Source organism: Mustela lutreola, chromosome 8, assembly GCF_030435805.1.
Source record: "Mustela lutreola isolate mMusLut2 chromosome 8, mMusLut2.pri, whole genome shotgun sequence".
Lineage (NCBI taxonomy): Eukaryota > Metazoa > Chordata > Mammalia > Carnivora > Mustelidae > Mustela > Mustela lutreola.
The window spans coordinates 65,298,599-65,317,566 of NC_081297.1; the positions used below are offsets into that span (position 1 = coordinate 65,298,599).

At 60.3% G+C, this 18,968-nt stretch overlaps 1 protein-coding gene and 1 long non-coding RNA gene across 4 annotated transcripts in view; one reads left to right on the forward strand and one right to left on the reverse strand.

Moving 5' to 3' along the window:
* Positions 1-6: 6 nt before the first annotated feature.
* Positions 7-17,122, reverse strand: KCNH3 (potassium voltage-gated channel subfamily H member 3). 3 transcript variants are annotated; one of them, XM_059185443.1, is made up of 15 exons: positions 16,460-17,120; positions 14,768-15,001; positions 14,161-14,295; positions 13,271-13,404; positions 12,590-12,833; positions 12,051-12,208; positions 11,756-11,963; positions 7,749-8,030; positions 7,298-7,497; positions 6,633-6,882; positions 3,199-3,416; positions 2,167-2,498; positions 1,681-1,787; positions 993-1,069; positions 7-880 (listed from the first exon to the last, which is right to left on the reverse strand). In XM_059185443.1, the coding sequence occupies exons 1-15, from the start codon at positions 16,533-16,535 to the stop codon at positions 284-286; spliced, it is 3,252 nt and encodes a 1,083-aa protein (XP_059041426.1). In that variant the 5' UTR covers positions 16,536-17,120; the 3' UTR covers positions 7-283. The 3 variants fall into 3 exon arrangements, with proteins under 3 accessions (XP_059041426.1, XP_059041427.1, XP_059041428.1); XM_059185444.1 differs by having other exon boundaries at positions 14,768-14,997; positions 16,460-17,119; XM_059185445.1 differs by lacking the exon at positions 1,681-1,787 and having other exon boundaries at positions 743-880; positions 16,460-17,122.
* Positions 14,496-18,968, forward strand: part of LOC131838799 (uncharacterized) — a 42,260-nt gene continuing 37,787 nt past the window's right edge. Inside the window, exon 1 of the long non-coding RNA XR_009356705.1 lies at positions 14,496-14,637. This is a non-coding gene — a long non-coding RNA (uncharacterized LOC131838799). The remainder of the gene's footprint in view (positions 14,638-18,968) is intronic.

Genomic DNA, 18,968 nt, shown 5'->3' on the forward strand with positions numbered 1-18,968 from the left:
TGAGGCAGGGACACATGCAAGGGATGGATAACCAAATCCCTCTCTGGCCTCAGGCCTCTGTCTCCCATCCTGCAGAGGGAAACAGGAGTAGGCTGAGGAGGGGCCCAGAGAGTCCCAGCCTGGGGCCTGCCCCTTAGGCTCCAGCCCACTGAAAGTCGGGCTGGGCCCTGAGCCAGTGGGCAGCACAGAGTCCAGGGGTGGCTGCCACCCTCCCTCTGCCCCGAGGCCAGGCAGGGCAGTAGATGGCAGCATGTCTGGCAACACTGAGTTCCTGGGTCAGCAGTCAGACCCCTGTGCCCTCTTCTTGGGTCCACTGGACTGTGCCAGAGCCATGACAGCCGATAAGCACCATCTCCAGGCTATGGGGTTCCCAAGGCAAGGCCAGGCCCCCGGACCCTGGCGGGGGCTCTCCAGTGCTAGCAGCCTCGGCCTGGTGCGTGGGCTCTGGGGGCCCAGTCCTAGTCCCTTCCTCAGCAGGTGGGGAGCCAGGGGTGCTAGGCTCGGGGCAGAGTTCTCCTGAGCCCGGGGGCTCTGAGTCAGAGGTGGAGGTCCAGAAAGCTGTGGCCCGAGGCCAAGGGGAGCTCTGAGATGCCGGGGGGCCCCAGGGCCAGGCAGCCACAAGGGGTGGGGGCCCTGGGCGAGGGTGAGGCCAGGTCCCACTCAAGACAGAGCCAGCTGGGGGCTGCAGGCAGTAGGAGGATGTCCCGGTGTCCACACACAGAGGCTGCAAGAGCCCAGAGGCACTGGACAGGCATGGCCCCTCTCCCGACGCTTGAGGGCAAGGGCCCTCCCCATGGGGCGCCAGGACCTGCTGCACAGCCTGTCGAAGGGACTGCAGGCCCTCCCGCATCTGCAGCACCTGCTCAGACAGCTCTGTCACCTTTGGGGGTTGAGGGAGGAAGAAAGCACATACAGTTAAAGGAGATTGGCCCTCCCACAGCCTGCAGTGCCCACCCCTCTCCACTCCTGCCCCCAGCTCGCCCCTCACCCACCGCTTGCCGCAGCTTATCCAGCGTGTCTGTGTTCCTTGCCTCACCGGGTCCCAGGGGGACAGCGAGCAGGCCATTCTCTGCAAACAGGAGGATGGGGTTACTAGCCGGCGCTGGGAGGAGGAGATGGTATGGGGTCCAGGCCTCGGCCCCAGTTAGCACAGACCTCACTGGCCTGGCAGGACTGGCCTGGCCTTCCAGCCTTGCCCCATTTGGGGAATTCTGCCCAAACTGCCAGGGGACGCAGGGCAACAGGAAGCTGCTCTTGGTGCCTGTCCAGGCACGCGACCACTCCGGGGAGCTCATTCCTTGGTCCACTCTCAGGGCTGCAGGGCCTGGCTGGGGGCCACTTCCACAACCCTGCTTTCCCCACAGCCCTCTGTCCTCCCCAGGGTCCCAGCAGCAGCATCTGATTCAACACACACATCCACCGTATTACAGGCTGGAAGCTGGGCAAGAACCAAGATCCCGCTGCCGGAGAGCCGACCATTGGGATCCAAATCCCGTCTCCGTCCACCTTCCGACAGCAAGGTGTGGGTCTTCACCCCCAAACTGTCCCTGCCAACCATGTAGATTGAGAAGGGCAAGAGGGCAAGAAGTCTGGACCCTGCTGCCTTCTTAGAGGTTCACAGGGCCAAGAGGCAGCCCTGCCGACCTCCCCCTGCCCCCTCTGGGACCCGGTCCCCAGTACCTGGCCCCGGGGAGGGGCTACTGCTGCACTCTGGACCCGACTGCCCCACACGGAAGGAGAACTTGGGCTGGTCAGAGCCACAGCCGTCCTCAATGCCATCTACTACCCTGCGGACACGGGGGCCAGGGCAACAGATCAGTCCACAGGCAGCCACTGCAGGGCCCAGCGGCCACACACACATGCTGCAGGAGCCTGGCGCTCAGGGCCTGGGACAGGTAACATAGTTGGGCCCTTTCCCTAGGGGCTTGCAGTTTCACTAGGGATTTAAACTTGAGCAAGTGACACAGCGGGAACTCTAGGCAGTGAATGGCCAGGCACCAAATGGTGGGGTGAGGGGTCACAGGAAGGTGGGGCCCAAGACGGTTTCCTGGAGGAGGCAGGGATGGGTTAGAAGGATGGGCACCTGAGGGAGGAATGTGTCCGGTCAGGGCCCCAGCCCCATCCCCACCATCTCTGCCAGAGTACATCGGCCCAGGGCCTGCTTACCTGGGGCTCAGATCCGGGGGCATGTTCCATGGCACAGAGGGCAGCTGCAGACCCTCTAAGCTTCGAGGGTGGACAGAGGGGCCAGCCTCAGCCTGTGAAGCCCCTGCCCTGCCCGGCCGTCCTCTGCCCCGCAGCCTGGGCCGGGGCGCCGTTCGACGTGGGGACAGCAGCTTAGCCGCTGAGGAGGAGGAAGTGCAGCCAGGGGACAGCAAGGGGCTGGAAGGCTCATCAGCCGGGGCTGGGGAGACTGTGGGGCCCTGCTCCCCGTCCGTCTCTTTCTCCTCCAGCGTGGACATAAGGGTGTTGTCGCCACTCAGGGAGCTGGTGTCTGCCTGCGGATCATGGGGGACAGGGAAACGGTATGGATAGCCCCTCCTGTGCCCCCCTCACCTGCCCCACCCCAACCTCATCTCTCTATAAGGAACCATCTTTGTTAAGCTGGATGCCTGCTATCTCCCACCCGCAGAGGCTCAGAGGCTCAGGTGTGTATGTGTGTTGGGGGGTAGGGGACAGCTTTTCTGCCACCACGAAGCCACCGAGCCTTGAAGGAATTTGCTGCCCAGCCAAGTGTGGATACACCACATATCGACTCAGTCCCTCAGGCTCACCTACCTATCCAGGAGAACACCATACTAAAGACAAGTTTGGAATTAGTGGATAGAAGCCAGGAAAATTCAAAGCCCCTCAGAGCAGTTCTCCCTCATGGGGAAGAAGCAGGGGAGCCACAGGGCTCTTCAGAGGCAGCCTGGAGGACTAGTGCCTGGCCCTACCCAGGCGTCCCATCCTTCATGTGTGGCCCTCAGTCTCTACCACTGAAGACTTCACTGTGGACCAGGCCAGGCCGTCTCAGATGGGCCAGGGAGAGCACAGCAGGGCTGGGAGCTAAAGGACAGTGTGGGTGTGAAGGGACAGGAAATGGGAGAGTGTAGACCCACACACACACAAAGTGTAGGGGTGGTAGCACCAGGCCGGATGTCGCCGCGTCAGGCCCCTGGTGCCCCAGCCCCTTGCACACATTCCCAGCGCCCTCACCTCTGCAGGGCCTCCACCGGCACCCAGGTTGTAGCTCAGCTCCCCTCGAAGGCCCCGGCTGAAGCGTGGGGCAAACTCGGGGTACAGTGCAAGGCTCTCGTGCAGCCCAGCAAGCTGTAGACACTGTAGGACGCAGTAGGTCAGCCCCTTTACATCAGCATTGGCCTTGACCACCTGCTCCCGCCGAGGCAGCTCGCAGCCAATCAGATCACCCTTCCCTGGGAAGTGGAAGCACAAGTCAGCGAGCCCTGCCCCTCAGCCTGTGGACATGGGAGTCGAGCAGAGGCAGCTGAGCTTTCCCTGCGAGTTCAGTGGGGCCTTGAGAGCCAGCAGAGAGGAGCAGAGGGGCTCAGGCCCCAGCAGACCCATGCTGCCTGCCTCCGGCTCCTCAGTGAAATGCACGGACACCCCGGGACTCAATGCACATCTGGGATCAAAGCCACCATGCTGGACCCATTTGAATTTTAGCCCTGAGACAACTGGGCAGTCACCAGTTCTCATGGTTCCCTAGTTGTCCATAGCTCCAAAACCCTTACAAATGTTAAGCCAATCATTCCTAGGCCCCATCTCTACCTACGGAATCATAGTACCTATAGGAGACCCCACAGTCTGACACTTCGAGCCTCACAGGTGATTCAGGTGGGGCTTGTCCAGAAACCCGGAGGTTAGGGCCCTGTGGGGCATAGTGATATCCAACAGCCACATGACTTCATCTCCTGGAGCCCAGGTGCTTGCAGGACAGATTTTGTGTTGAACTGAGTCGTGGTGCTTTCTGGATCTTACCAGAAGGTGTCAATGGAGGGTTTTCCCATCAGCCAGCTGAGGCTGCCACCTGGCTGACAGCATTGCAAAGTGGCATCAGAGTCTGCGTCCTAATCTCAGAGATGTTAAATTGTAGGGGAAAAATGTGCATCTTAGAATCAATGAACTAGGGTGTCTCCAATAAGGGACACGTGAAGATTCAATGAGTTCATGTAGGTAAAGTGCCTGACCCAGAGACAAGCAATCAAAGCTCATTTCCTTCCTCACCCTCTGGACTAGAGTTCCCTGTAGATGACTCCCAGCTGGTGTGCTGTGGGCGCTGCAGCAGCGCTCACCACCCTCACGACACAGCTCAGTCCACAGTCAGAGTTCACAAGACTGGAAAGCCTTTCCTCACGGATCACGGCCACCAACCCCCACCCACCCCATCCCCACCCCCAGCCACGGGCTGCCTCCTGCCGCCAACATAACTGAGCTTAGCTGCCTCTTGTAAATGTTCGTGGACTTTTGCTCAGACTTAAGTGTAGAAGGCACTGCTGTTAGATCATATTTTGGTTTGGGGCCATCCTTCTGGTTCCTTCTGAGAGCTGTTTGGATCTTAGTGTGCTCCTCTGATGAATGAGCGCTCTCTCCTCGTGTGTGTCATCTGGAAATAGGAGAAGTGTGTATTTTTGGTCTTCATCCAAAAGGTGAGACAGAATCGAAAAACATGACAGGACCGATGACAGAGCTCCATGCCACTGGTCTTAGACCAGAGCCCACTCTCCAGGCTGGCCTCCTGGCTGGGAACTCTAGCTCAGCTCTCCAGCCCCCTAGGGTCTTCCTGGCATGGGCCCCCAGTCTGCCTCTCTTCTCTTGCCTCCTGCCCCGACAGCCAACTGTGTGTGCCGAGCTGTCAGTCCATACACGGAGGTCAGGGCGAAAGTAGACACTGCTCAAGGCACCTTGAACCTCTGTGGCCGCAACAGGCGAGAAGCTGTCCCCCACCCCGCCCCGCCCACAGTTCAGATAAGGAGGCAGGTGGGGGTGGTCTGAAGGCAGAGCAGGAAACCAGCGGGTGGGGAACCAGGCTTTCACCAGAGTGTCCAGACCCATCAAGTCCACAGCTGAAAGTTCATCTGGAACATATGGACAGGGACAGGATGGATCCAAAGGGGCAAAATCCTGGTGCCAGGTACACAGGCAGTGAGGCAAAGGCCTGGGAGGCAGGTGGTGGACACTCTCGGGACTCTGTCTTCATAGTGAACAGGATTCTTCTGCAACCTGGAGCCTGGCATCCATGAAGAGCCACTCTTGCAGGAAGAACGCCAGCTCCCAGCCTCACTGCTGCCTCAGCTCTGAGCTGAAAACCATCTGTTTAATAATCTGGTCGACAGTCTTGACCAGTCTGCGATTGTCAAAATCTGTTTGCCCTTCTGAATCTCTCCAGTTCTCCATCACTTCTTAAGGCCTGCCAGCCCTGTGTGAGTGGCCGCAATTTCACCTGCTCAGAGTCCTGGCATAAGAGGCATCTAGGTCCAGAAGCCAAAGTCACAAAAGACTCAAAGTGAAAGGTGGGACAGCCTCTGGCCTCTCTTACCTCTAAGACCCTCTTGAGGGTATTTTTCCTGTCAGAAGATCACCCTCCTCAAGACAGAGAGGAGGAACACCCAGTAGCTACTGGGTGTCTGGTCTTAATTCTCCAGGTGAGTGACGAACTTCAGGCCCCCTGGGACTCAGCCATCTCCACAGTGAGTCTCTGAGCCCTTGGCTGAGGATTCACCTCCCTTTCATCCCCCAGGAGAGGTCCTCCAGGACCCAAGCAGATCAGAGAGTTCCAACCTGCTGGGGCCACTGCTGGGAGCCCATGCAGCCCTGTCTCCCAAGCATTGCGTATTCCTTTCTAGAGCCTAGAGTGTGCATCCTGCCACCCTGAAATCATGCCCTTTCTTTGGGACACAGCTCTCCCTCGAGCAAAGCACCTGAGAGCACAGTGAATGAAGCCTGAGGTTGATGGCCTAGGTTCTAATTCCTCCTGCCCATTCATAAACCTCTCCAAGCCTCCCACTCCTTCCACACAAAACAGGCACAACACCAGTGCCTCTGCCGTGGGTTTTGTGAGGTCTGTATGTGCCGAAGCACCCAAGGGCCAGGTCAGCTGTGAGACTCAGTATCAGCACTGTTTGGATGTCCATTCCACAACTGCGACCTCTAATTCCTTGTCCAGGGACTTGACCCATCTCGGCCTCCTTTTGCCACGAAGGAAGTACACAGGCAGAGCCTGAGCCCTGCTGTCATGCATTGGAGCCCTGGGCCTACTCTGTGACAGGCCCTCTGGCCTGAGCTGGTGCACGAGCCACCAGGAGAGCGCTCACGGCCCCCTCACAGTAGTCACTTTCACCAGCGCTGCCGTCCCCCTTGAGGGGTAAATGCTGATCCCCACTCAGGGAGCCTTGCACACCTGCAGGCTAATTTCCTCCTCCTTGTGTTGCCACCTGGTGGTCACTGGGCATGCTATGCGCTCTGCCTGGGGCTCCAGGGCTCCAAGGCTCCTCCGGACCCCATCCCCCGCTGTCTCTCAAGACGTTCCTCGGGTGGCCTTGCCTGCGTCCTCTTTCCGTGTTTCTGCTGAGGGGCCCCCTGGTCCCACCCGCCTCCCACAAAGGCCTGCTTCCCCTCCTGCCCACACACACCTAGGATTGCCAGCACAGTGCCGCCCTTGAGCACCTCCATGGAGCCGGAGCAGACAAAGTAGAGGGCCTGGAGAGCGTCCCCTTGGTGGATGAGGTACTCGCCGGGCGTGCAGAAGGCGGGCCTCAGGGCCAGGGACAGTGCTCGCAGGCAGCCACGGCTCGCTGCCTCAAATAGGGGCAGCTGCAGAACCTCCTTGTGCAGGTGCATGGCGATGTCTGCGCGGAGCTCGTCGGGGAGGCTCTGCAGCAGCTGGGGGGTAGGGGACGTGGGGAGGTCAGTGGTGGCAGAATGGACCGCAAGCCTTGGGAGCAAAGCGAAGGTTCAGGAGGGATCTGAGGCTTCACAAAGGGGACAATCAGTGAGAGGGACTGTCTCTGCCTTTTTCCCAATCACTTCAACCCGGGGCCAGCAGCTCCGCTTTCCTCCTGCAGGCCTCCAGCTGGAGGTCCCTAAGCAGAGCCTGCGGGCCTAACAAGAGTGCAAAAAGGCCTCCAAGTCTTCTTGAGAGCCCTCTGCCCCAGACTACGGTCCCCACAGTGGAGCACGGAAGCCAGAATTCCGCATTCCTTGCCCCCCAGCCCGCTGCTGGGGGTTTGAGGCCAAGCACGCACTCCTCCAGGGAGCCAAGTCCGGAAGGGCCCCGCCCAGAGACCCGCGCGCGCACCTCGGTGGTGTCGATGCCGTTGTTCACAGCCCAGGTGGCCTGGAAGTACTCGAGCATGCGCTGCTTGAGCGGCTTGGGGATGCGGTGGATGCGGATGTAGTCGCGCAGGTCACGGGTGCGGCTGTGGTACAGAAAGCGGCGGGCGTACATGCGCTGGATGATGGCCGTCACGTTCCCAAACACCACCGCGTGCATCAGGGCTGGGGAGGGCGGCGAGACGGGGTCACTCAGGGCGGGCCTGACGCCGCGCTGGGCGCATGGGTCCTCTGTCCCCGCCCCCACAGGTGCCTGGGCCGGGCGGAGTCCTGCAGCCACGTGGGCTCCCCTGGCCCTAGTTCTGTGTTCCTCCAGCCGCGTCCCCCAAAGCACAAGAAACTCTAGGAAGGACTTTGGGCCCCTGGGGCAGGCGGGGAGCCAGGCCTGCCTGGGGCCAGAGGGGAGCGGGCCTCACCGCCAATGAGCATGGTGCAGATGGAGAAGATCTTCTCCGTGTCTGTGTTGGCGGACACATTGCCAAAGCCCACGCTGGTTAGGCTGCTGAGCGCGAAGTAGAGGGAAGTGATGTAGGCGCTTCGAAGAGAGGGGCCGCCCAGGAGCTCCAGTCCAGTCCCATTGGCCTCCCCGCTGATGCTGCTACAGTTGTCACTGCGGCCCGAGCTGTTCCCCGCAGCTGGGCTCTGGCCCACTAGGTAGTAGGGCGTCTCCAGGCGGCGGGCCAGCTCCTGCAGCCAGCCTAGGGGTAGGGATGGGCGCACCTAAGCGGGGGCGCAAGGCCTACCCTGTAGGCCCAGGTGGGGGCCCCCTCCGGCCTCTGTGGGGGACACATGGATGCAGATCCACCCCCCAGGTTTCTCTGCCACTTGCCTCCACTGCTGTCCAGCACAACCCAGTCTACACCCCTGCCCCCGACCAGGACAAGCACGGGAGGACGAGGCTACCCTCTCCCCAGCTGGGGTCTGGTGGTGCCAAGCAAGGAGCACCAGCCCCTCTTCCCTGTGGCTGCCACAACTCCCAGGAAGCAGGCTCAGCTGGAGGCTGCCTCCTCTACCCTATACCCCCAGACTCCTCCTGCTCTCTCTCAGCTCACCTGCTCTGAAAGCCTCTTCACCCTCACCTATCCTCACAACCACACAGACCACGCAGCCCCACGTACGCGTTCTCAGGCATGCTGACGTGGACGCGTGCATATGCACTATTAAGGCCACAGTCAGGCTCCGCCCAGGCAAGAGGATGAGGACACACACGTGTGAGCACACTCACAGATGCACAGCCGCAGCCACTCATACGGAAAAAGCCTGCGCACACTTGGGAGAGAGACAAGGGCACACAGGGGCTGGCACTCAGACACCTGGGTAGGAGAGGTGACCACAAGCACACGGGTGAGCACACTCAAAGGCCACAGGGAGGCAGGCCCCTGGACATACACTGAGGCTCTTGAGCACATGTGTGGACACGGGCCAGCCTGGAACACTGGCAGAAGCTGGACACTGCTCCAGTCTCCATCAACCCCACGTTCTCTGTCTGGCCTGGGCAGGAAGTGGGCCTGTGTACTGGGTCTCTCAGGAGCTTTGGCTACTCCAAGTGACTCGGGAGCCTAGATGGAAGGTTGTGGGAGTTGTTGGGTACTGGACGGGGATTCCTGGGGTCCACGGGGGCCTCAGGGGTCCTGGCAGAGCTGGGAGTCAGAGGAGCAAGGGAGGGAGGGCAGATCTAGAGCAGAGACACGGAGGGCAAGTGCAGAGGAGGCTAGGGAGCTTGCCTCTGCCTCTCTGTGTGCACTCAGCCCCTTCCTCCTGGACATACTCAGCCTCCCTGAACCACAATCTCCCTAACCCCTTACACACGCTGCTCCCGGAGATTGCCACATCTCCCCCTCATGCTGGGAGCCGTTCATTCAGCAGTTGCACATACATGGGCCTCCTGCACAACACCCGCAGGCCACGTGCTGGGGCTCAAGCCAACACGCTGTGGGTTAGGGCCAGAGGCTTTCCTGAAAGAGGTGATACTGGTGTTTGGTCTCAGCGGATGGGTAGTGTTTTGAATCAAAGAAACTGAGAAAAGGTTGTTCCTGATCTAGGGAAAGGCCATAGTGGGTCAATGCTAGAGATGGAGACAAGTGCAAGCAAATAGCTGGAAATTAGCTAGAACGTGGGGTCTGCACTGGGGGTGTCAAATTCTTGCCTAAGGAATTTGGGAAGATATGTTAAGGCCTGAGCCAAGGTGAGGACTCGCCCTCCTGCTCAAAACTCCTCAGCTGCTATTCAGTTGGGCCTCTGACCTGAAGCCAGTTGTCAGGTAAGGAGGGTGGGGGTCAAGGGTGAGAAGCAGAAGGATGAGGGAAGGCGGCTGGGGGGCCTGTCCTCTGTTCTGGCTATGGGGCCCCGGCAGCTGCCGGAGCTGGTGATGTGGGCAGGCTGCTCTGGAGGCTGGTGGAGGAACGCCCTGAGTGATCTCCCTCAGTATCTCGCACCATCTTTTGAAAATTGGGCCCATTGCTACTGGGCTGATGGGAATCGGAAGAAGGGACTCTGTGTCTACACCATGCCCACAGGAGCCCCAGAACCAAGGCAGGGAAGCCAGACAAGGCACCTCCCACCAGAGCTGGACCAGGAGGGGGCACCACTCCCCCCCTCCAGACATCCCTTCTGAGGCTGGGCTCTGGGAGGTCCCGGGTGTGGCTCTGACCCATCTGGGGAGTCCTTTCTCTGCAGAAAGGAGGAGCGGATGATGTGAAGGACTTGGAAACTCCCCTAATGTGAGCTAGAACCAGCCCACAATAGAATGAAATTACTTGAAAGCTTGGGGTCAAGGGTGCTAGATTTAACAGGCAAAACAGCCTGCCTCCCACTTGCCAAGCCCCTCCTGGAGCCAAAGATACTCTTCATGTCAGCTGAGGGCCCCCTGTCAGGGTGTCAGAACAAAGGAGCCATTTGATGCATGACTTGGAGCATCTGGGTCCTGTGTGGGAGTGAACTGACCCAGGGACTGGGTGTCTGAGCCCACCTCGGGATCAGGGTTATCTACCTTCCAGCCCACTGACTGTGTTTGCTGGGTGGCCGTCTGGCCCCCGGAGCCGCCTCCACCACAGCCTCCCTCTGGGAAGGGCAGGTGCCAAGGAGCCGACACTGCCTGGAGTATCCCGGTTCCATGTCCTCGGCAACTAGAGCTTTGGGGAATACCCGCGTGGGCCTCTGGGCCACGCACCAGTCTCCATGGGTTTGGCAGTGGAGAGAGGGTTTGCAGGAGCCTCCTCGTCCCTGGGAACCGATCAGAGCATGTTTCTAAGGCCCACCTGCCCTCCTGCTGATCCCACCAAGGAGCAGATGGCCAGGCCAGGTGAGCCCCTGGCCTGTTGCCCACTGACTAGAACAGGCACTACAGGCCAGTTCCTGGGAAGCCACCAGAAGGCTGGAGAGCATGGGAGGAAGGAGGTGTGTTCGGTTTGGGGGCCTCAGGGTATGAAGAATTAGAACAGGTGGGCACGAAATGGTTTGGAGTTAGGGGAAGGAGAGAAGTTGAGATGGTGTTGTGGCGCCCGTGGGATCACACAGCATGAGGTGAGAGGAAGAGACAGGCCGGCCCAAAGGAGGCTGGTGAGGGCCGTGTTGCTCAGGGCGGAGAGGCAGAGCGGTTCAAAGGAGTGTGGTCAGCAGGGTTGGGTGCCACGGGACACCAAGGAGATTTGGCCCCAGAAGGTCCCGGTGACCTGCCATCTGTCATTCTGGGTGGAGAGGTGGGGGTGGGAGCCTTGCTGGCAGAAGTGAAGATGTGAGTGGGAGGTGAAGAGGGGGAGGAGTGGAAATGGAGGTGAAGTGAAGGAGAGTGAAGGCACCCGCCAGGCAGAGAAAGGCTGCATTTTAGGCCTGGGGGAGGGAGGAGTCGCAGCTGAGAGAGCCGGGGCAAGAGGTAACTGGAGTGGGGAAGGGCTCGGCAGGCCAGGTACTTGGGGAGATTTCGAGAGGGCGATGGGATGGCACCAGGCCTCAGAGGTACCCAGGAGGGCAGCGGCTCCCTGCAAATCTTCTCCTGAGAGGGGTGTGGTTCTCGGCTGAGCAAGGGCCTGGAGAAGGTGACAAAAGCTAAGGCCACAAGGAGGTTGTGACGGGTGAAGAGGACTCCCCTGGGCAGCCCATGGAGCTCTCACAGCTGTGCCTGACTGCTAAAGAGCAGGCCTGCTTCAGAGTGGTGGCTCTGTCACATTCCTCCATGCACACACTCATGCCAGCACCCACATTCTCCTCACACACACACACACACACCCACTTGCCCAAACCCCCCAAATACCCTTGCCGAGGCTGACTTGCACGCACATCCCTGACTCCTCATGTCAGCTCAGAAACACACACCGGGACTCCCGTTTCCCTGATACACACACACACACACACACACACACACGTAGACACGCTCCTCTGGCACACACAGGGACACTCGCCCCCGCCCTCCAGGAGCCTCCAGTACCAATCTCTGGCAGCTCTGAGGCACTGCTCTCGATCTCCCGCTGGCCGATGTAGAACCAGACGCAGGCCACCCAGTGGGCGAGCAGAGCGAACACGGCCATGAGCAGGGTGAGCACCACGGCGCTGTACTGGGAGTAGCGGTCTAGCCGCGGGAGCAGCCGCAGCAGCCGCAGCAGCCGCACGGTCTTCAGCAGGTGGGCCCCAAAGTACTGGGGGATGGGGAGAGATAGGGAGGTCATCCTGGGCCCAGGCCTACCCACCCGGTCCCAAAGCCCACCCAGCCCGGCTGCACTGACCACATTGACCTTGAAGGCATGTAGCAGGTCGAAGGGCAGCGCAGCGATGACATCCAGCAGGAACCAGGTGGTGACGTAGTGGAGGCAGATGGACTTTGGGGCAAACACCACCTGGCCCGACTTGGACACGAACGTGGTACGGAAGTTCAGCACGATGTCTGCAGGAAGTCCGGGTGGGACTCAGCGCCAGGTTCCAGAGGACACCCTGCTTCCTGGGCTCCTGCTCAGTATCTGACAGTGGCCTGGGCCCCCGACCATCTTACTTTGCACAGAACTCTAAAGGGTGGACACTGTTGTGCATCTTTGATGGAGGGAAAAACTGAGGCGCGGAGAGGCAACGATTGGCTCAGGGTCCCATAACCCATTAGCAGTAGAGGCATGTTTGGAATCTAGGTTTGCTTTCAAAGCCCACAGGTCACAAACAGGGGGGCGGCATGGGGGACATTTGTCAGCAGGCACGGAAGTCACACAGACTTTCCCCATCAGACCCTGAGGGGTGCCCGGCACAGGGTAGGGTGGGAAGCACAGGGCACACGTACCAAGAATGAAGAGGACCTCCACAGCCAGATCACAGATGCTGGGGGCACTGCGGGCGGCACTGGGCTCCCGGGCTGTGCTCACACACACGCTGTAGGGCACGGTGACAGCCACGTAGAGGGTCGCAAGCAGGATGAAGCCGTCCCAAGTGGCCCTCAGTGCCCCACAGTGCAGCAGGATGAAAGGCGACTTTCGGATGGCGGCTACTTTGTACTCGGGCAAGTTTGGCTTCTCCCCGAATACCCCCTGAGTGCGGCAGGGCAGGTCAGGCCAGAAGGACAGGAAATTGGCAGAGGCTGAGTTTGGATGGGGTGTGGGGCAGGCATGAACCTCCTTTCTCTCCCTGCATACTCAAAGCTACCCCGACACAGGCATTAGAGTCCCCATGTTACAGATCAGAACACTGAGGATCAGAGAGGCCACTGACTTAGCTGAGGTCACACCACTGCTTGGGAGAGGAGCCAATATTGATCTTGGCCCTGAGGAGCCAGGGCCAAGATTGTATCTTTGATGGATCAGATATCTGACATTCCTTCCCTCCCTCTGCCCCCACCCCCAAAGTGCTGTTGGGGCCTGGGTCGTCCCCTGGACATCCTCTCTCTGGTGGGCTTAGTTCCTCTCCTCCATCTCCTCAGCTTGCCCCTACCCTGCCCCCCAAACACACACCCTTGTGCACAATCCACCTTATTGAGCTTGTGCTTGCCCTTGGGCTGTTTCTGCAGGTGCCCGGACAGGTGGTAGAGCACAGCTCGGCTCCGCCGCCGGTTGGCATTGAAGCCTTTGGCTCTTCCCCGGCCATATCGGCGCCGGCCACCACCTGCGAAAGAGGAACCCATGAGGCTGATGGGGGGAGTGCCTGCACACCCCAGCCAGGTTGCTGGCCCACGAGCTGGACTGACTCAGGGACCAGTTAGTCTGTTTAGAGCTGGAGGGCTCCAGCTTCCTCATCTCAAGGGGCACTCGCCAGTGCCAGCAATGGGCAGTCCTGTGGGTGCTTCTAGACATGGCTCCCCATGCCTGCTTCCAGCAGAAGGAGGTCTGGATCAAGGAACAGGCAGGAGAGGATCTCCATAGGGAAAGGCCTGAGAAAGGAGTATGGAGGTGCATCCCAGGGCTGGGTGGGGGGAGTGGGGAATGGACAGTACCCCCGGCATCCCCAGGGGTAAAGCCAGCTTCTGATGACAGCTTTCTGAGCTGGTCAAAGGCCTCCATCAGCTCTTGGGCTCCAGTCAGGTCAGTGGGAGGGAGAGGAACCAGGTGGGTCTGTGCTCAGCCTCACTAATTGGTCAGGAAATGGTACTTCACCGGCACTAGGGGCATCTGCTTGCTTTCAATTTCTTAGTAAAGTGGACTTTAAATCTCCAACTTTGTCTCAAGGCGTCTGTTTAGAAACAAGCTTTCCATACCTGGGCATGTGGAAATGAGAGCAGCACAGGCCTCTCACCCAGCAAAGGAGTTAATGAATGCAAGAGGGTGGGGGGACCCACGAGTGCGAACACCCCTGCCCAGGCCTGAGGTATCCAATACACCAGCCAGCTGTGGCTACTAAATCAGCAGCCCCACAGGCACCCACCTCTCTCCTTCCAGTTGTCAGGACCCCCTCGGTTCTTGGTGTCGCTGATATCCTTGTGAGAGACCAGGAAGAGGGCCACCTCCCCTTTCTCATTCTTTATGGGTATGACATCCAGGAGACACCAGAACGGGAGCCCTGGGCACAAAGACAGACTCAGCCCAGCTCCTATTCGCCACCTTGCCCGAGGTGACAGAGGTCCTACTGCCAGCCCTGGCCAAGACACAGGCAGGATCAGGGCTTTCCTGGGAGGGGAGGGGCAGCCTGGCTCCATTCAGGACAGGGCTTGACGGACAGGGTCGGGGAAGGCAAGGGAGAGCAGAGATGGCCATCAGACATATGTGCTCATAGCTCTGTCCTGCTGAGACGGGGACATTTTTCTGCTCGGGTGAAAAACCAAAGATTGGAAATTGAGGAGAGGCTGAGGTGAGGAAGGAAGAGAGAAGCCAGGCGCTGTGGATGGGGTGGAGAAGGAAGCGGGTAAGTGGGAAGATGGGGCGAGATGGGGAGATGGAGATGATGGGGATGGAACACTGGGACAGTAGATGGAGTGGGTGCCAGGCTGGGTGAGACCTCTAGAGTGAGGCGGGCTGGCCAGGCGGGCCCTCACCGCTCTTCCGGTACAGGATCAGCTCAGCCTTGAACTCCTTGTGCTCATCCAGGGCCTTGCGGATCTGTTGGCGGACAAGCTCACTGGTGTCTGGCCCATAGAGGAAGGAGCAGGCGCAGCCCCGCTGCATGACCTCGGCCCGGGAGAAACCCGTGAGGTCGCAGAAGCCATCAGAGCAGTAGACCACGGGGAAGAGCCCCGTCACCTGGGCGTTGCCCAGCACGAAGTTACTGTCTGCAAGAGAGCACCTCTCAGAGGAAGCATGCTGTTAAGGGGCCCAGGGACTGCCAACCCCCTTTCCTAAATGCCTGCAACCAAAGGGTGGGTGTCACAAAGCCCAAGACCCGTGTGTGTGTGTGTGTGTGTGTGTGTGTGTGTGTGTCCAGGGGTTAGGGCAGGCACTGTTTATAAACAGGAGTCAGTGTGTCACTTACGGACAGAGACCACTCCTAGCAGTGGAATCAACCCATGTGAACACAGTGTTGGTGAATGAAGCCCTGTGTGGGAACTGTGTCCTCTGCACTGTGTCCTGAGCAGCTTGGGGTAAGGCTAGGGTTGGGGATGTCCAAGGCGGGACTGCACAACTCGCTCTAGGCAGCCTCAGCCCTACTTCTACCTCTGCCAGGTTCACTCACCAGCTAGGTACCAAGGGTGGCTATGGGGCTCCTCTCACGGGGACTCACCTGGATGGGAGGCAGTCCAGGCCACCACCCATTCTGCTCTCCCTGTGTGAGTCCCAGCTGCTGGACCTGGCTCAGGAATTAGTGAGTGTGATCGAGAATGGGGGTGTAAGGATGGTAGCTGAACAGCACAGCCTGGAGCCAGGAACGTATTGGGGAGTGGGGGGCACTGAATCAGCAGGCTGCGGGAGCCAAGAGCAGGGCAAAGCAGATGGAGAAGCCAGTGTGTGTGTGTGTGTGTGTGTGCGTGCGCACACGCGTGTGTAGGGGGGTGCTCAGTGATGGGTTCCCACCCCCTATAAGGAACTGCAAGACCGTGGAGGATGATAGGCAGAGAGCTGGTAAGCCCCACTGGGTGTGAGTGTGAAGGAGGAGAAGGAGGGAGGGGGTTTGCATCACTTTCCCTGTGTTCAGAGCCCTGGGAACCCAGGATCCAGAAGCTCTGGTCACCTACTGCAAACTTCCGCAGTCTTGGTAGGAGTATCCAAACCTAGCTTTTTGGGTCTAGAGGGGCTCTGCAGGTTTAGGCTGAGGAGTTTAGGCGGTGAGGTGAGCTTGGACTAACAGTGCAATCCTAATCCCACCTACTCTACCTCCTTTTGCAAACCTCTTTTCTAAATCGGGCTTTTGAACCCTCTGGGTTCCCTGAGCACCGCTCCTCTGCCTCACCCCCCACTGGCCACTTCCATGGTAGTAGGTAGGACAGCGCCAGACACAGGGATGGGGTGAGTTAGACTGACTAGGTCGGGGTGCGCGCCCTCGCCAACAAATGGCATCCTGGGCCCTAAACCCGGAGACTTTTGGCCGTTTTGCCCAACCTGGGCAGACTGCACCCTGAACCTTTGAGCAACGGCGTCTGGAAGGAGATGGTGGTCCAGGCTGAAAGCCGGCGTTGGGGAGGGAAGGTGAGAACAGAGAGGGCACCAAGCCGAGATGCCGGGGTGCGGGACCTGCGGGAACCCTGGCAGGAATTGGCTTCCCTGGGAGCCAGTGGGGCGGAGGTCAGACTCACGCGTGCCGTCGAAGCGCGTGGCGATGGTGTCCAGGAAGGTGTTCTGCGGCGCCAGGAGTCCCCGCATGGCCGGCATCTTAGGCGGCCGTAGCCGCCCGCCCCATCCCTCCGGGGCGCGGGGGCTCAGCACCGGGGGAGGGCGCCCAGCTCGGCCGCCCCCCGCCGGGCCCCGCGCCCCCTAGCGCAGCCGTCGGAGGCCGAAGCCCACCCCGGGTTGGCAGGCCCGGCCAGCAGCCGGTGCGCGAGGGGGCGTCCCCGCCGTCGGGGCCCGGAGCATGGCGCGCGGCCTCTCGCGTCCTGGCCGCCCACGAATCCCGGGCCCCGGCTCGGCGCCTGCTGCGCTCTCCGCACCTTCCGCTCGCGGCGGCGGCTGCGGCGGCAGCAGTGTCTCCCGTTTCGGCCGCGGGTCGGCTCCCGCTCGGGCTCCGTTTGGCGCCGGGTTCCCGCAGCTCCCTCGGTCTGTCGGGGAGAGGCGGCAGCCTCCCTCCCTCCGGCGCCCGCCGCCTGCACCGGGGTAACCATGGAGACGGGCACACCCAGGCAGGGCCGCCTCCTTAAAGGGACAGGCCTCCCGCCTAGGGATCCCCTCCCCTCGGGACCTCGGTGGGGGCAGGGGGAGGCGGTGGCCCCTCTATCCCCCGCCGCGGCGGCCGCCCGAGCCGCCCCAAGCCGCCCCGCCCGCCCCTCGGAGGAGACCGGCGAGCGCCTGGTCCCGCTAGGGCTGAGTCAGCGCAGGGGCGAGGCGTCTTTCTCTGCAGCATGGGGGTTCGCACAGAGCCTCGCAGACTCTCCTCCCCCGGAGGGACCAGAGGAGAGCTCCGGCGGGGGGTGAGCGGCGGAGCGGGGGCTGTTTTAGAAGACGTTTTCCCCGAGGAAAAATGTAGTGGGAAAGGGGACTGGGCATCTGGGCGGAGGTGGGGGAAGGCCGGGAGTTGGTGGAGGTCGCGGGCCCTAGAGGGACCCCGACTGTACAGGAAAGTCTAAAAGGAGATGGGGAGGGTGGTGTCTAAACACAGCCTCTGGGCATCCAGGCCTTTCTCTGCCTCAACTTGACCCTCATCCCTGAGAGGTGCAGCTGCTGGCGGGAGCTGTCAGGAAACTGGAGGGTGGGTAGCCCTGGAAGTAAGGGTGAGAAACTCTCGGCGAGTACCAGTGTGTGTGTGTGTGTGTGTGTGTGTGTGTGTGTGTGTGTGTGTGTAAAGGGTGTCCGAGGGAGGGGAGTAACCCTAGGTCCTTCTTCCCGCCCCTATATTTCTATTATTTGTTGCCTTCGGCCCCTCAGGCTGCCCCAGAGGGTCAGGTTGCAAATTCAGCGGACGGGTAGGACGTCAGACACTGGGAGAACTTCCAAACCCGGTGCGTGTAGGTCCTTGCGAGCGGGGAAGGACCCAGCCTCCGGGCGGCAGCACCATCTCCAGTCCCGGGGAACTGGTCTCCGCGCTGTCGGTGGCCTCAGGGACCCCCTCCCGTGAGGGGGTGGGGGGGGCGGGGGCCCGGGCGGGGCGGAGTGGAGCGGGGCCGGGGTGGCAGTCTGTAGCTTGTCTTCGCGCTGCCTCGGTCCCCCCAGGCTCGCTCTGCCAGCGCCGCTCCTCCTCCCTCCCACGATTTGCCAGCGAGCGCGGCTACCGCCCGCGCCCACAGGAGCCGCCGGGGCCAAAACAGCAATTTGTTCACCGAGTGAAGCGGGAGGCCCAGCACCTCCACCACTCTAAGAGACATATCCACAGCCGCGGGCGTCGGAAAGAAAGGAGTGTCGCCTGCCCCACCCACCCCTCCATCAGCAACAAGGTCCAAAGCCCCAGACACCTGTATTTAAATGAGCTGGTGCTTTGGGAGAAAAGGGAGGAAGGGCCCTTCTCCGCCAAGTCCTCTGAATCCTGGAATCTTGCTCCCAGAACGAATGACCCCAAGGAACCTGCAGATCATGCTCCCCACGCCCACCTCCACAAGCAAAGTCAGCCCTCCCCCAAGCCCATGAACGTGCCCTCCACTCTACTCAAACATTCTGCTAGGACAGGGTGCAGTTCAGCAGTCAGCATCCTTGGAGACAAGACTGTGGTTGAAACCCTGCACTTGGTCTGACAATAGTCCAGCCACTTGCTGTCTGTGTGATTTTCCTTCTGGGACCCCATCTTCTCCTTCGTGAAATGGGGATGATAATACATGCTAACTACCCCAGAGGCTTGTCAGGAAGATTACATGAGCAAAGGAGTTAGAACAACGTGTGGCATTTGCATCATGTAAATGTTTGCCATCTGACTTTGAAATTCATAGGGTTCCTGGGAAACAAGCAAGGTAGATACTATTTACACTTCATTCACAAATGAAGAAACAGAGGCAGAGGCAGAGAGAGAGAGAGAGAATGGGCAAGGGGGAGGGACTTGCTCAAGGTAATCAGGTTGGTAATTGGCAGAACCAGGGTTCCAAGCCTGACAGCCCGGTCCAGAGTCGCCCCTCCCCACTTCCTCACCCTTGGCCCAACCCCTACCCCAGCCATCTCCCAGCAGGG

Bases quoted from the DNA above. Each gene is read 5' to 3' on its own strand.
- KCNH3 (XM_059185443.1), bottom strand. From the start codon at position 16,535: ATGCCGGCCATGCGGGGACTCCTGGCGCCGCAGAACACCTTCCTGGAC. The intron at 12,834-13,270 runs GTGGATTGTGCA...TGCCGCACTCAG, and splicing joins GCAAGCACAAGCTCAATAAG to GGGGTATTCGGGGAGAAGCC. The intron at 12,209-12,589 runs GTACGTGTGCCC...GACTTCCTGCAG, and splicing joins GGAGGTCCTCTTCATTCTTG to ACATCGTGCTGAACTTCCGT.